The sequence below is a fragment of the Procambarus clarkii genome, chromosome 49, assembly GCF_040958095.1.
Source record: "Procambarus clarkii isolate CNS0578487 chromosome 49, FALCON_Pclarkii_2.0, whole genome shotgun sequence".
Lineage (NCBI taxonomy): Eukaryota > Metazoa > Arthropoda > Malacostraca > Decapoda > Cambaridae > Procambarus > Procambarus clarkii.
In genome coordinates, this window is record NC_091198.1 from 24,684,812 (window position 1) to 24,697,077 (window position 12,266).

At 52.1% G+C, this 12,266-nt stretch overlaps 1 protein-coding gene and 1 long non-coding RNA gene across 2 annotated transcripts in view; one reads left to right on the forward strand and one right to left on the reverse strand.

Moving 5' to 3' along the window:
- Positions 1 to 1,709: 1,709 nt before the first annotated feature.
- Positions 1,710 to 12,266, forward strand: part of LOC123763238 (von Willebrand factor D and EGF domain-containing protein) — a 19,302-nt gene continuing 8,745 nt past the window's right edge. Inside the window, exons 1-2 of the mRNA XM_069303150.1 lie at positions 1,710 to 1,859; positions 4,269 to 4,354. Of these exons, the coding sequence (XP_069159251.1) occupies positions 1,837 to 1,859; positions 4,269 to 4,354 (109 nt within the window). The 5' untranslated portion in view covers positions 1,710 to 1,836. The remainder of the gene's footprint in view (positions 1,860 to 4,268; positions 4,355 to 12,266) is intronic.
- LOC138351358 (uncharacterized) lies at positions 6,765 to 8,246 on the reverse strand. Its single transcript, XR_011222450.1, has 2 exons — positions 7,991 to 8,246; positions 6,765 to 7,601 (listed from the first exon to the last, which is right to left on the reverse strand). It is a non-coding gene; the product is annotated as an uncharacterized lncRNA (long non-coding RNA).

Sequence of the window (12,266 nt, forward strand, 5' to 3'; positions counted from 1 at the left end):
GTTCTTCGAGCCCGCTAACAGAGAAGTCAGCTCTGGAGCCTTGGATGCTTATCAAGACAGAGTGCCCAACTGGCTAAGTTTCTTGGCCGTTTCCTGGCGTCTTGTCGCAACTCGGCTCTAAAGAAGACCACCATCATTATCCAGGACAATACCTTCTCTCAACCTCTTAATCACTCTGGACGTTCTAACTGTTCAATGATCTAATTATCAATTAATTTCATTATTATTGTGCATCCCGGTCCCGCACTCGGGAGGTGCGGGACCGAGACGTCCACCTCCAGGGGGTCGTGCGGTCCCCCAGGCTCTGCTTCAGGAGGCTGGGGTCGTTCATACCCTTGCTGGGGTGGTTCTTCTCCGGTCCCGACAACGGCGGTCTCCGGGGTTGGAGGTCCCTGTGCCCTTCTTCACCACCTTCGAGGTCAACCCCGGAACTCACAGTTCCTGCGGTGGCACTGGAACCAATCGTATTGGCGTGTGTCTTTCCATTGGAGACTTTCAGCGCCGTGGAGAGGGGGGGACCTGCTGCCTGGGTAACAGCTTCTCCCCCGAATCAACCTAACTGGCTTTGCGCCCTGGTGAGGCCACTCCAGACCGACACCTAGAGCGCAACTCCATAGTCTCCTGAGACTGATGGATGCCTACTAATTAGGCTTAGCCAATGATCAATGATAATATTTAATATTACTCAAAATTTGAATAATAATGGACCTTTCTTAATTACAATGGACATTCGTAGTTATAATGGACAAACGTAATCAAAATGGACCTTCGTAATTTTAATGGGAGTTCAGGGAAGTGCTGGTACCACGCGACCTGACTCTTGGGAGCCGCTATGGGACCGACTGAGGGCTGGTACCACGCGGGCCCTGGCTCTAGGGGGCCACTATGGGACCGACTGAGGGCTGGTACCACGCGGGCCTGGCTCTAGGGGGCCACTATGGGACCGACTGAGGGCTGGTACCACGGGGCCTGGCTCTAGGGGGCCACTATGGGACCGACTGAGGGCTGGTACCACGGGGCCTGGCTCTAGGGGGCCACTATGGGACCGACTGAAGGCTGGTACCACGCGGCCTGGCTCTAGGGGGCCACTACGGGACCGACTGAGGGCTGGTACCACGGGGTCTGGCTCTAGGGGGCCACTATGGGACCGACTGAGGGCTGGTACCACGGGGTCTGGCTCTAGGGGGCCACTATGGGACCGACTGAGGGCTGGTACCACGGGGTCTGGCTCTAGGGGGCCACTATGGGACCGACTGAGGGCTGGTACGACGCGGCCTGGCTCAAGGGGGCCACTATGGGACCGACTGAGGGCTGGTACCACGGGGCCTGGCTCTAGGGGGCCACTATGGGACCGACTGAAGGCTGGTACCACGGGGTCTGGCTCTAGGGGGCCACTATGGGACCGACTGAGGGCTGGTACCACGCGGCCTGGCTCTAGGGGGCCACTATGGGACCGGCTGAGGGCTGGTACCACGCGGCCTGGCTCTAGGGGGCCACTATGGGACCGACTGAAGGCTGGTACCACGGGGCCTGGTTCTAGGGGGCCACTATGGGACCGACTGAGGGCTGGTACCACGCGGCCTGGCTCTAGGGGCCACTATGGGACCGACTGAGGGCTGGTACCACGCGGCCTGGCTCTAGGGGGCCACTATGGGACCGACTGAGGGCTGGTACCACGGGGTCTGGCTCTAGGGGGCCGCTATGGGACCGACTGAGGGATAGTTAACACCCACGTCGCTGCTGAACACAGTCAGTGTGTCGTTGACCACCTCCGCCGCCGGACCATGCTGCGTCCCCACCTTCGTCCTGCTGGTCCTGCTGGTGCTGGCTTGCCGGATGGCCTGGGCCGGCCTGGCTAGGTGAGTGTGGCTCTGCAACTACTTCACCCGTACATATATACTAAACAGGTTCGAAGCCAAATGCGTCACGCATGATCGGTCGTTAATTAGTACTCATTTAATTTGTTCAGAAACTATCAAACTCACTAAATATAATAGTTTGAACCATTTCTTTGATGAACCACAACGGATTTATCATTACGAGTTAAGAAGCTACCTCTTCATCGTCGTGCTAGAAAATGGTAACGGCTCGCGAAATGGACATACTGTCCCGTTTTCTGTTTTGGGTCCTCTAGTACGCTGGGATAAGGGCACTTTAGTACGACAGTTTCTTGTCATTGGGGGACCATTAGGAGGACGGGGTGAACAGACGCCCGCTCCTTTCAGTCTCAGTCACAACAATAATTAGGTGTGAAAATGATTCCCCTTCTTTAAACCTGAAGGCACTTCAAAGGTGCCCCCCACACACAGTACAGGAGGCGCGTCTAAATAATAAGTGTTCTGGTTATTTAGACCCCCCGGGTGTCTGCTGGAGCACCGCCCGGGTGTCTGCTGGAGCACCACCCGGGTGTCTGCTGGAGCACCTCCCGAGTGTCTGCTGGAGCACCTCCCGGGTGTCTGCTGGAGCACCACCCGCGTGCCTGCTGGGACACCGCCCGGGTGTCTGCTGGAGCACCTCCCGGGTGTCTGCTGGAGCACAACCTGGGTGTCTGCTGGAGCACCTCCAGGGTGTTTGCTGGGACACCGCCCGGGTGTCTGCTGGAGCACCTCCCGGGTGTCTGCTGGAGCACAACCTGGGTGTCTGCTGGAGCACCTCCAGGGTGTTTGCTGGGACACCGCCCGGGTGTCTGCTGGAGCACCACCCGGGTGTCTGCTGGAGCACCTCCAGGGTGTCTGTTGGGACACCGCGCGGGTGTCTGCTGGAGCACCACCCGGGTGTCTGCTGGGACACCGCCCGGGTGTCTGCTGAAGCACCTCCCGGGTGTCTGCTGGAGCACCACCGGGTGTCTGCTGGATCACCGCCCGGGTGTCTGCTGGAGCACCTCCCGGGTGTCTGCTGGAGCACCTCCCGGGTGTCTGCTGGAGCACCGCCCGGGTGTCTGCTGGAGCACCTCCAGGGTGTCTGCTGGAGCACCACCCGGGTGTCTGCTGGGACACCGCCCGGGTGTCTGCTGGAGCACCTCCCGGGTGTCTGCTGGAGCACCTCCCGGGTGTCTGCTGGAGCACCTCCCGGGTGTCTGCTGGAGCACCTCCCGGGTGTCTGCTGGAGCACCTCCAGGGTGTCTGCTGGGACACCGCCCGGGTGTCTGCTGGAGCACCGCCCGGGTGTCTGCTGGGACACCGCCCGGGTGTCTGCTGGAGCACCACCCGGGTGTCTGCTGGGACACCGCCCGGGTGTCTGCTGGAGCACCTCCCGGGTGTCTGATGGAGCACCACCCGGGTGTCTGCTGGAGCACCTCCCGGGTGTCTGCTGGAGCACCTCCCGGGTGTCTGCTGGAGCACCGCCCAGGTGTCTGCTGGAGCACCTCCCGGGTGTCTGCTGGAGCACCTCCCGGGTGTCTGCTGGAGCACCACCCGGGTGTCTGCTGGAGCACCGCCCGGGTGTCGTATACACTTACATAATGTATAACTACACTTACACCAAAATAAATCTTCATTAACTGATCTTAAAGTTAAATACAACAGGAACGTTCAATTTTGTTATGTTTTGTTATGATAGTGAGGCAGATAACGCCCGGGCAGCTTAGTAACATTGTGCTTACAATGATCAGCTGATATCCGAAGGTCTTGGCCGGGCACGTGATATATTATATCTGGAGGTCTTGGCCGGGCACGTGATATATTATATCTGGAGGTCTTGGCCGCGGGCACGTGATATATTATATCTGGAGGTCTTGGCCGGGCACGTGATATATTATATCTGGAGGTCTTGGCCGGGCACGTGATATATTATATCTGGAGGTCTTGGCCGGGCACGTGATATATTATATCTGGAAGTCTTGGCCGAGCACGTGATATATTATAGCTGGAGGTCTTGGCCGGGCACGTGATATATTACAGCTGGAGGTCTTGGGCGGGCACGCGATATATTATATATTAGGGGTCTTGGCCGAGCACGTCATATATTATAGCTGGAGGTCTTGGCCGGGCACGTGATATATTATATCTAGAGGTCTTGGCCGGGCACGTGATATATTATAGCTGGAGGTCTTGGCCGGGCACGTGATATATTATATCTAGAGGTCTTGGCCGGGCACGTGATATATTATAGCTGGAGGTCTTGGCCGGGCACGTGATATATTATAGCTGGAGGTCTTGGCCGGGCACGTGATATATTATATCTGGAGGTCTTGGCCGAGCACGTGATATATTATATATTAGGGGTCTTGGCCGAGCACGTGATATATTAACTCTACGGTAACTTTACAGGGAGCGGAGAGTCTTCAGTGCTAACTCAAACCCTTCTTACGCCTCCAGTGTAGTCATGGACTCCTCTCAGGTGCAGAAGTACAAAGGTGAGTGTCCACGTACCTGGGACTGTGTGAGTGTCCAAGTACCTGGGACTGTGTGAGTGTCCACGTACCTGGGACTGTGTGAGTGTCCACGCACCTGTGACTGTGTGAGTGTCCACGTACCTGGGACTGTGTGAGTGTCCACGTACCCGGGACTGTGTGAGTGACCACGCACCTGTGACTGTGTGAGTGTCCACGTACCAGGGACTGTGTGAGTGACCACGTACCTGGGACTGTGTGAGTGTCCACGTACCTGTGACTGTGTGAGTGTCCACGTACCTGGGACTATGTGAGTGTCCACGTACCTGGGACTGTGAGTGACCACGTACCAGGGACTGTGTGAGTGTCCACGTACCTGTGACTGTGTGAGTGTCCACGTACCTGTGACTGTGTGAGTGTCCACGTACCTGGGACTGTGTGAGTGTCCACGTACCTGGGACTGTGAGTGACCACGTACCAGGGACTGTGTGAGTGTCCACGTACCAGGGACTGTATGAGTGACCACGTACCTGTGACTGTGTGAGTGACCACGTACATGTGACTGTGTGAGTGTCCACGTACCTGGGACTGTGTGAGTGACCACGTACCTGGGACTGTGTGAGTGACCACGTACCTGTGACTGTCTGAGTGACCACGTACCAGGGACTGTGTGAGTGACCACGTACCAGGGACTGTGTGAGTGACCACGTACCTGGGACTGTATGAGTGACCACGTACCAGGGAGTGTGAGTGACCACGTACCAGGGACTGTGTGAGTGACCACGTACCTGTGACTGTCTGAGTGACCACGTACCAGGGACTGCGTGAGTGACCACGTACATGGGACTGTGTGAGTGACCACGAACCTGGGACTGTGTGAGTGACCACGTACCTGGGACTGTGTGAGTGACCACGTACCTGGGACTGTATGAGTGACCACGTACCTGGGACTGTATGAGTGACCACGTGCCTGTGACTGTGTGAGTGACCACGTACCAGGGACTGTGTGAGTGACCACGTACCAGGGACTGTGTGAGTGTCCACGTACCTGGGACTGTGTGAGTGACCACGTACCTGGGACTGTGTGAGTGTCCACGTACCTGGGACTGTGTGAGTGTCCACGTACCTGGGACTGTGTGAGTGACCACGTATCTGGGACTGTGTGAGTGACCACGTACCTGGGACTGTGTGAGTGTCCACGTACCTGGGACTGTGTGAGTGACCACGTACCTGGGACTGTGTGAGTGACCACGTACCTGGGACTGTGTGAGTGTCCACGTACCTGGGACTGTGTGAGTGACCACGTACCTGGGACTGTCTGAGTGACCACGTACCAGGGACTGTATGAGTGACCACGTACCTTGGACTGTCTGAGTGATCACGTACCAGGGACTGTGTGAGTGACCACGTACCAGGGACTGTGTGAGTGACCACGTACCAGGGACTGCATGAGTGACCACGTACCTGGGACTGTCTGAGTGACCACGTACTTGGGACTGTGTGAGTGTCCACGCACCAGGGACTGTGTGAGTGTCCACGTACCTGGGACTGTATGAGTGACCACGTACCTGGGACTGTGTGAGTGACCACGTACAAGGGACTGTGTGAGTGTCCACGTACCTGTAACTGTGTGAGTAACCACGTACCTGTGACTGTGTGAGTGACCACGTACCTGGGACTGTGTGAGTGACCACGTACCAGGGACTGCGTGAGTGACCATGTACCAGGGACTGTATGAGTGACCATGTACCAGGGACTGTATGAGTGACCACATACCAGGGACTGTATGAGTGACCATGTACCAGGGACTGTATGAGTGACCACGTACCAGGGACTGTATGAGTGACCACGTACCAGGGACTGTATGAGTGACCACATACCAGGGACTGTATGAGTGACCATGTACCAGGGACTGTATGAGTGACCACGTACCAGGGACTGTATGAGTGACCACATACCAGGGACTGTATGAGTGACCATGTACCAGGGACTGTATGAGTGACCACATACCAGGGACTGTATGAGTGACCATGTACCAGGGACTGTATGAGTGACCATGTACCAGGGACTGTATAGACTGTGGGTTGGTTGGTGTTGTCGTCGTTGATCCTTCTCTACGGACAACCCAACCCACAACTCGATAGAGTGCTTATACTAGGAGATCACCCTTGGCGCTTCTGGCTCTTGGAGAGGGGCTCAACGTCACACGTTTAGGGGATGCGGCTCCAACACTTAGCCTCGTTGTCACGTGCACACACCCACTCGAGCCGCTGTGACTCCCCACTCTCTCCTTAGATAAGATATGATCTCCTCAATCCCCTATGACTTACTAGTATTACCTCCTACCCTGTCCACAGCAGTGGTTCTTGGTTCTTTCTCTCTCCTTCTTTACTACCTCCTGGGAAGCCTCACTAGGACAAGGGCAAACACCAGCAAATTGTGACACATTTACTGGACAAAGCACATACACGATACATACACACATATAATAATAATGAATCCTATACTCTATAATATCACAATCAGGTTGCACTCCAACACCTTCAGAACTCTATTATCAGCTTATCCAGTGGTATCCTATCTCCTGGTTCGCCACCTGATACTATTAACCTCCTCAAGTTGATCAAGTCTACATACACTGTTGCACTATCAGCAAGATAATGTATATATAGAAAACCAGCATTTGAATGCAATAACATATATCAGTATAAATGTTCATTGATACACAACAATAATTAATCGATCACTGTCAGTCCTCGAGCACATACATCTGTAGGTAATCAAACCTACGACTGCAACTCTAAACTTCAGTATAAAAACTCCTTGACATAAGAATGCAAACAGTCACTCACCTCTCATTGCGTCTTGCACGCTACTGACAACCAAACACTATCGACTCCCTATAAGTAATCCACCAGAACTTCCCCTTCCACCTCTGGAAGTTCACAACCCTAATATCCTTAGGTTCTTCCGGGCTTCACTACCAGGATCCTCTGCAGCTCCTCCAGGCTGCTATCATGAAGTTTCCTTGAGTAACTACGGTGCTTCACCCTTCAGCTAGGTTCCTCCACAGCTCTCTTGGCTGCTACACCATGAAGTTTCCCCGAGCAACTGTGGTACTTCTCCACCTCTACGGAAGCACATGACACTCCTCTTCACTGCTGCTTCTCCTCACAGCTCGAGGTCCTCTGCTCCACTACCTTGGAGTCTCATCAGCTACTTCATCTGCTGGCTTCGAAGTTCTCAGCAACTTCTTCCCCAAAGAACAAACCTGCAACCCATCGACACTCCAATAAAATGTTCCCCTTTAACACATAAACAAAAAATATTCACACAATATGTTTGCCTCAAACCTCTATCTGTTCTCTACATACAGTGAGAGTGGACTCCCCCGTTTTGGGCGGGTCCATACTCCACCTCGCCTGGCGGCGGTCCTCACTCACTGGGAGGGTCTTCCTCCGTCAAGAGCCCGGCTCCCTCAGTCTTCCGCCAGCGCTCAGAGGGGGTGGACGACGCTCCGTGTTCCTCCCTCTCCACTCTCTTATTTCAGGCTTTCTGCCTTATTAAAACATGTCTAACTTATAAATAAACATTGCTACTGTCGCTGGGCACACGACCAACTACAAGTGATCACTATGAACAGGCGTATATCGTGCTTACCACAGATTAACTGATCGAGGGCGCTTTTCCTCTGACGGCGTCTGGTCAGGGCGCTCCCACGGCCCACAATAATGCCTCCGGGCGGCTTAATATTCACTAATTATCGTCCACGACTTGAGACCACACGTCCCCAGCTCGATTCCACAGCTGGCACGTCTGCACACTTCTCTTCTCTTAGAGATATATCACTAGGGGTTCCCTTCTGACGGGAGCTCAACGGAGCGCGGCTTCCCCCTGCGATGTCTGGCACTCAAGTGAGGTCAAGGTCCTCCGGAAGCGAGCCTCACGCCTCCAGCAAAATGTCCACATCTCCTAGCCAGTCATTTATCTATTTCCTTACTTACTGCCCATAATCTTAAATTGTTTTACATATCCAACCAGCCATTTTTTCATATGGGTTATCACCTCAATATTTGCTAGACCTTCTAGTTAGGTCAGGCTTGCTGAATAACTCTCAAGGAGGGAGACTCGTTTCTCCTGTAGGCTGAGATCATAACACCACATACCAGGGACTGTATGAGTGACCATGTACCAGGGACTGTATGAGTGACCACGTACCAGGGACTGTATGAGTGACCACGTACCAGGGACTGTATGAGTGACCACATACCAGGGACTGTATGAGTGACCATGTACCAGGGACTGTATGAGTGACCACGTACCAGGGACTGTATGAGTGACCACATACCAGGGACTGTATGAGTGACCATGTACCAGGGACTGTATGAGTGACCACATACCAGGGACTGTATGAGTGACCATGTACCAGGGACTGTATGAGTGACCATGTACCAGGGACTGTATGAGTGACCACGTACCACTGACTGTATGAGTGACCATGTACCAGGGACTGTATGAGTGACCACGTACCAGGGACTGCGTGAGTGACCACATACCAGGGACTGTATGAGTGACCATGTACCAGGGACTGTATGAGTGACCACGTACCTGGGACTGTATGAGTGACCATGTACCAGGGACTGTATGAGTGACCACGTACCAGGGACTGCGTGAGTGACCACATACCAGGGACTGTATGAGTGACCATGTACCAGGGACTGTATGAGTGACCACGTACCTGGGACTGTATGAGTGACCATGTACCAGGGACTGTATGAGTGACCACGTACCAGGGACTGCGTGAGTGACCATGTACAAACAATAAGCATTAAGCAAGAAAGAGAAGGATGGGTAGACTGCATTTTATTGGACTGTCGAAAGCTTTTGACACAGTACCCCATAAGAGAATGAGGCATAAGAGAAACAAGCTGGAGTAAGCAGTAGGGTGTTCCAGTGGATAAAGGAGTACCTAACAACAGGAAGCAGAGTTACTGTGAGGGGGGTGGGACCTCAGACTTGGATGACGTCACCAGCAGAGTCCCTCAGGACTCTGTACTCGGGCCTATCCTGTATTTGATATACGTGAATGATCTTCCAGAAGGAATAGACTCATTCCTCTCAATGTTTGCTGATGATGCTAAAATTATGAGAAGGATTAAGACAGAGGAGAACAGCAAGAGGCTACAGGATGACCTGCACGGACTGAAGGAATGGTCCAGCAAGTGGTTACTAGAGTTTAACTCGAGATGCTGCTTCTGGAAGCTTTCCTTATCAAGACTACTCATAGGCCAGTCGATAGAGCTTCGGCCTCACGCGTTGGGTCCACGGTTCAAGACTCCTACAGCCCAGATGAATGGAATAAGAACTGCCTTTAGAAACTTGTGTAAGGAATCATTCAAAACCTTGTATACCACGTATGTCAGACCAATCCTGGAATATACGGCTCCAGCCTGGAGTCCACATCCCAGTAGGCTCAGGAATCTGTACACCAGTTGATTGACAGTTGAGAGGCGGAACCAAAGAGCCAGAGCTCAACCCCAGCAAACACAATTAGGTAAGTACACACACACACACACACACACACACACACACACACACACACACACACACACACACACACACACACACACACACACACACAGAGTAGAAGACCCAGGCAGGAGTATGATGACAACAACAAGGCATGCAAAGACGAACTGCAGAAGGCAGCAACACTAGCTCACAGAATGAGAGCGAAGCTGCTGATCATGGGGGACCTAAATGATGGAGAGATAAATTTGGAATCAAGGAATTCCCATGGAGGGGACGAAACGTGGGGAGCAAAGTTAGTAGATGTTATAGACAGGAGTTTCCTAACACAACATGTGAAGAAAGACACAAGGGAAAGAAGAGGAGATGCACCGAGCCTATTAGACATGATTTTCACCCAGAACGTAGAAGATATCGAGAATTTGGAGCATGAAATACCTGTAGGGGCCAGTGACCATTGTGTCCTAGTCTTTGACTACATGATGGAATTCAAACTTATGACCATGGGACAAGAGGTCTGGGAAAGGAGAGTTGACTACAGGAAAGGGGACTATAAGAGGATAAGGGACTATCTGGGTGAAGTGCAGTGGGAGGAAGAAATTAGAGGGAAAACAGTCCAAGATATAATACCTAGTCATACAGAAATGCCAGGAGGACGAAGAGAGATTTATACCAACAGTAAAGGAAAATAATAAGAAACAATATAATAACCCATGGTTTAGTAGATAGTGTGAGGAAGCAAAAATGGCCAGCAGGCGGGAGTGGAGGAAGTACAGAAGACAAAGGACAGAGGACAACAGGATCAGATGCAACAGAGCTAGGAACGATTACATTAACATAAGACGAACATCGGAAAGGGACTATGAGAACGATATTGCAATCAAAGCGAAAAAACAACCTAAGTTACTACACAGTCATATAAGAAGAAAAATGTCGGTGAACGACCAAGTGACAAGATTAAGGAAATAGAGGGGGCATATACTGAAAGTGACAAGGAAATCTGCGATGCACTGAATGCCAGTTTCCATGGAGTGTTCACTACCAAGCCTGAGCAGCTCCTATTGTTGGAAGGGGTTACTCTAGATGAAAGACTACCAGATATAGAGGTGTGATCAGAGGAGGTAATGAAACAGTTGACAACTCTAGATGCAACTAAAGCAGTTGGACCAGACAAAGTATCACCGTGGATACTAAAAGAAGCAGCGCAGGTCCTCAGCGTGCCTCTGGCAATGATCTTTAATGAGTCACTTATGTCGGGGGAATTGCCCAGTTGCTGGAAGAAGGCAAATGTCGTGCCGATCTTCAAGAAAGGTGATAGGGAGGAGGCACTTAACTATAGACCTGTATCACTGACAAGCATCCCGTGTAAAATACTGGAAAGAATAATTTGGCTAAAACTGGATGCACACCTGGAGAACATTAGGTTTGTGAACAAACATCAACATGGGTTCTGGACAGGGAAATCGTGCCTAACAAACCTTCTGGAATTCTATGATAAAATAACGAGGATAAGACAGGACAGAGATGGTTGGGCAGACTGCATATTTCTGGACTGCCAAAAAGCCTTTCATACAGTACCGCACATGAGACTGCTGTTCAAACTCGAGAGGCAGGCGGGGGTGGGGGGAAACGTCCTAGCATGGATAAGGAACTACCTAACAGGAAGGAGCCAAAGAGTGACGTTAAGGGGCGAGAAGTTGGACTGGCGAACAGTAACAAGTGGAGTACCACAAGGATCCGTGCTGGGACCAATTCTATTTCTAGTATATGTTAACGACATGTTTACATGCGTAGAGTCCTACATGTCGATGTTTGCGGAGGCCGCAAAGTTGATGAGAAGAGTTGTGACAGATGAGGATTGCAGGATCCTCCAAGAGGACCTGAACAGGTTGCAGAGATGGTCAGAGAAATGGCTACTGGAATTCAACACGGGCAAATGTAAAGTTATGGAAATGGGGCTAGGAGATAGGAGACCAAGGGGACAGTACACAATGAAGGGGAACAGCCTACCTGTAACGACGCGAGAAAGAGACCTGGGTGTGGACGTAACACCTAATCTATCTCCTGAGGCACATATAAATAGGATAACGACAGCAGCGTACTCTACACTGGCAAAAGTTAGAACATCATTCAGAAACCTAAGTAAGGAGGCATTTAGGGCGCTTTACACTGCCTACGTGAGGCCAGTCTTTGAGTATGCTGCCTCATCATGGAGTCTCCATCTGAAGAAGCATATAATGAAACTGGAAAAGGTTCAGAGGTTTGCAACGAGACTCGTCCCAGAGCTACGAGCGATGGGGTATGAGGAGCGCCTGAGGGAACTGTGCCTTTCGACACTAGAAAGAAGAAGGGAAAGGGGGAACATGGTAGAAACGTATAAAATACTCAGAGGGATTGACAGAGTGGA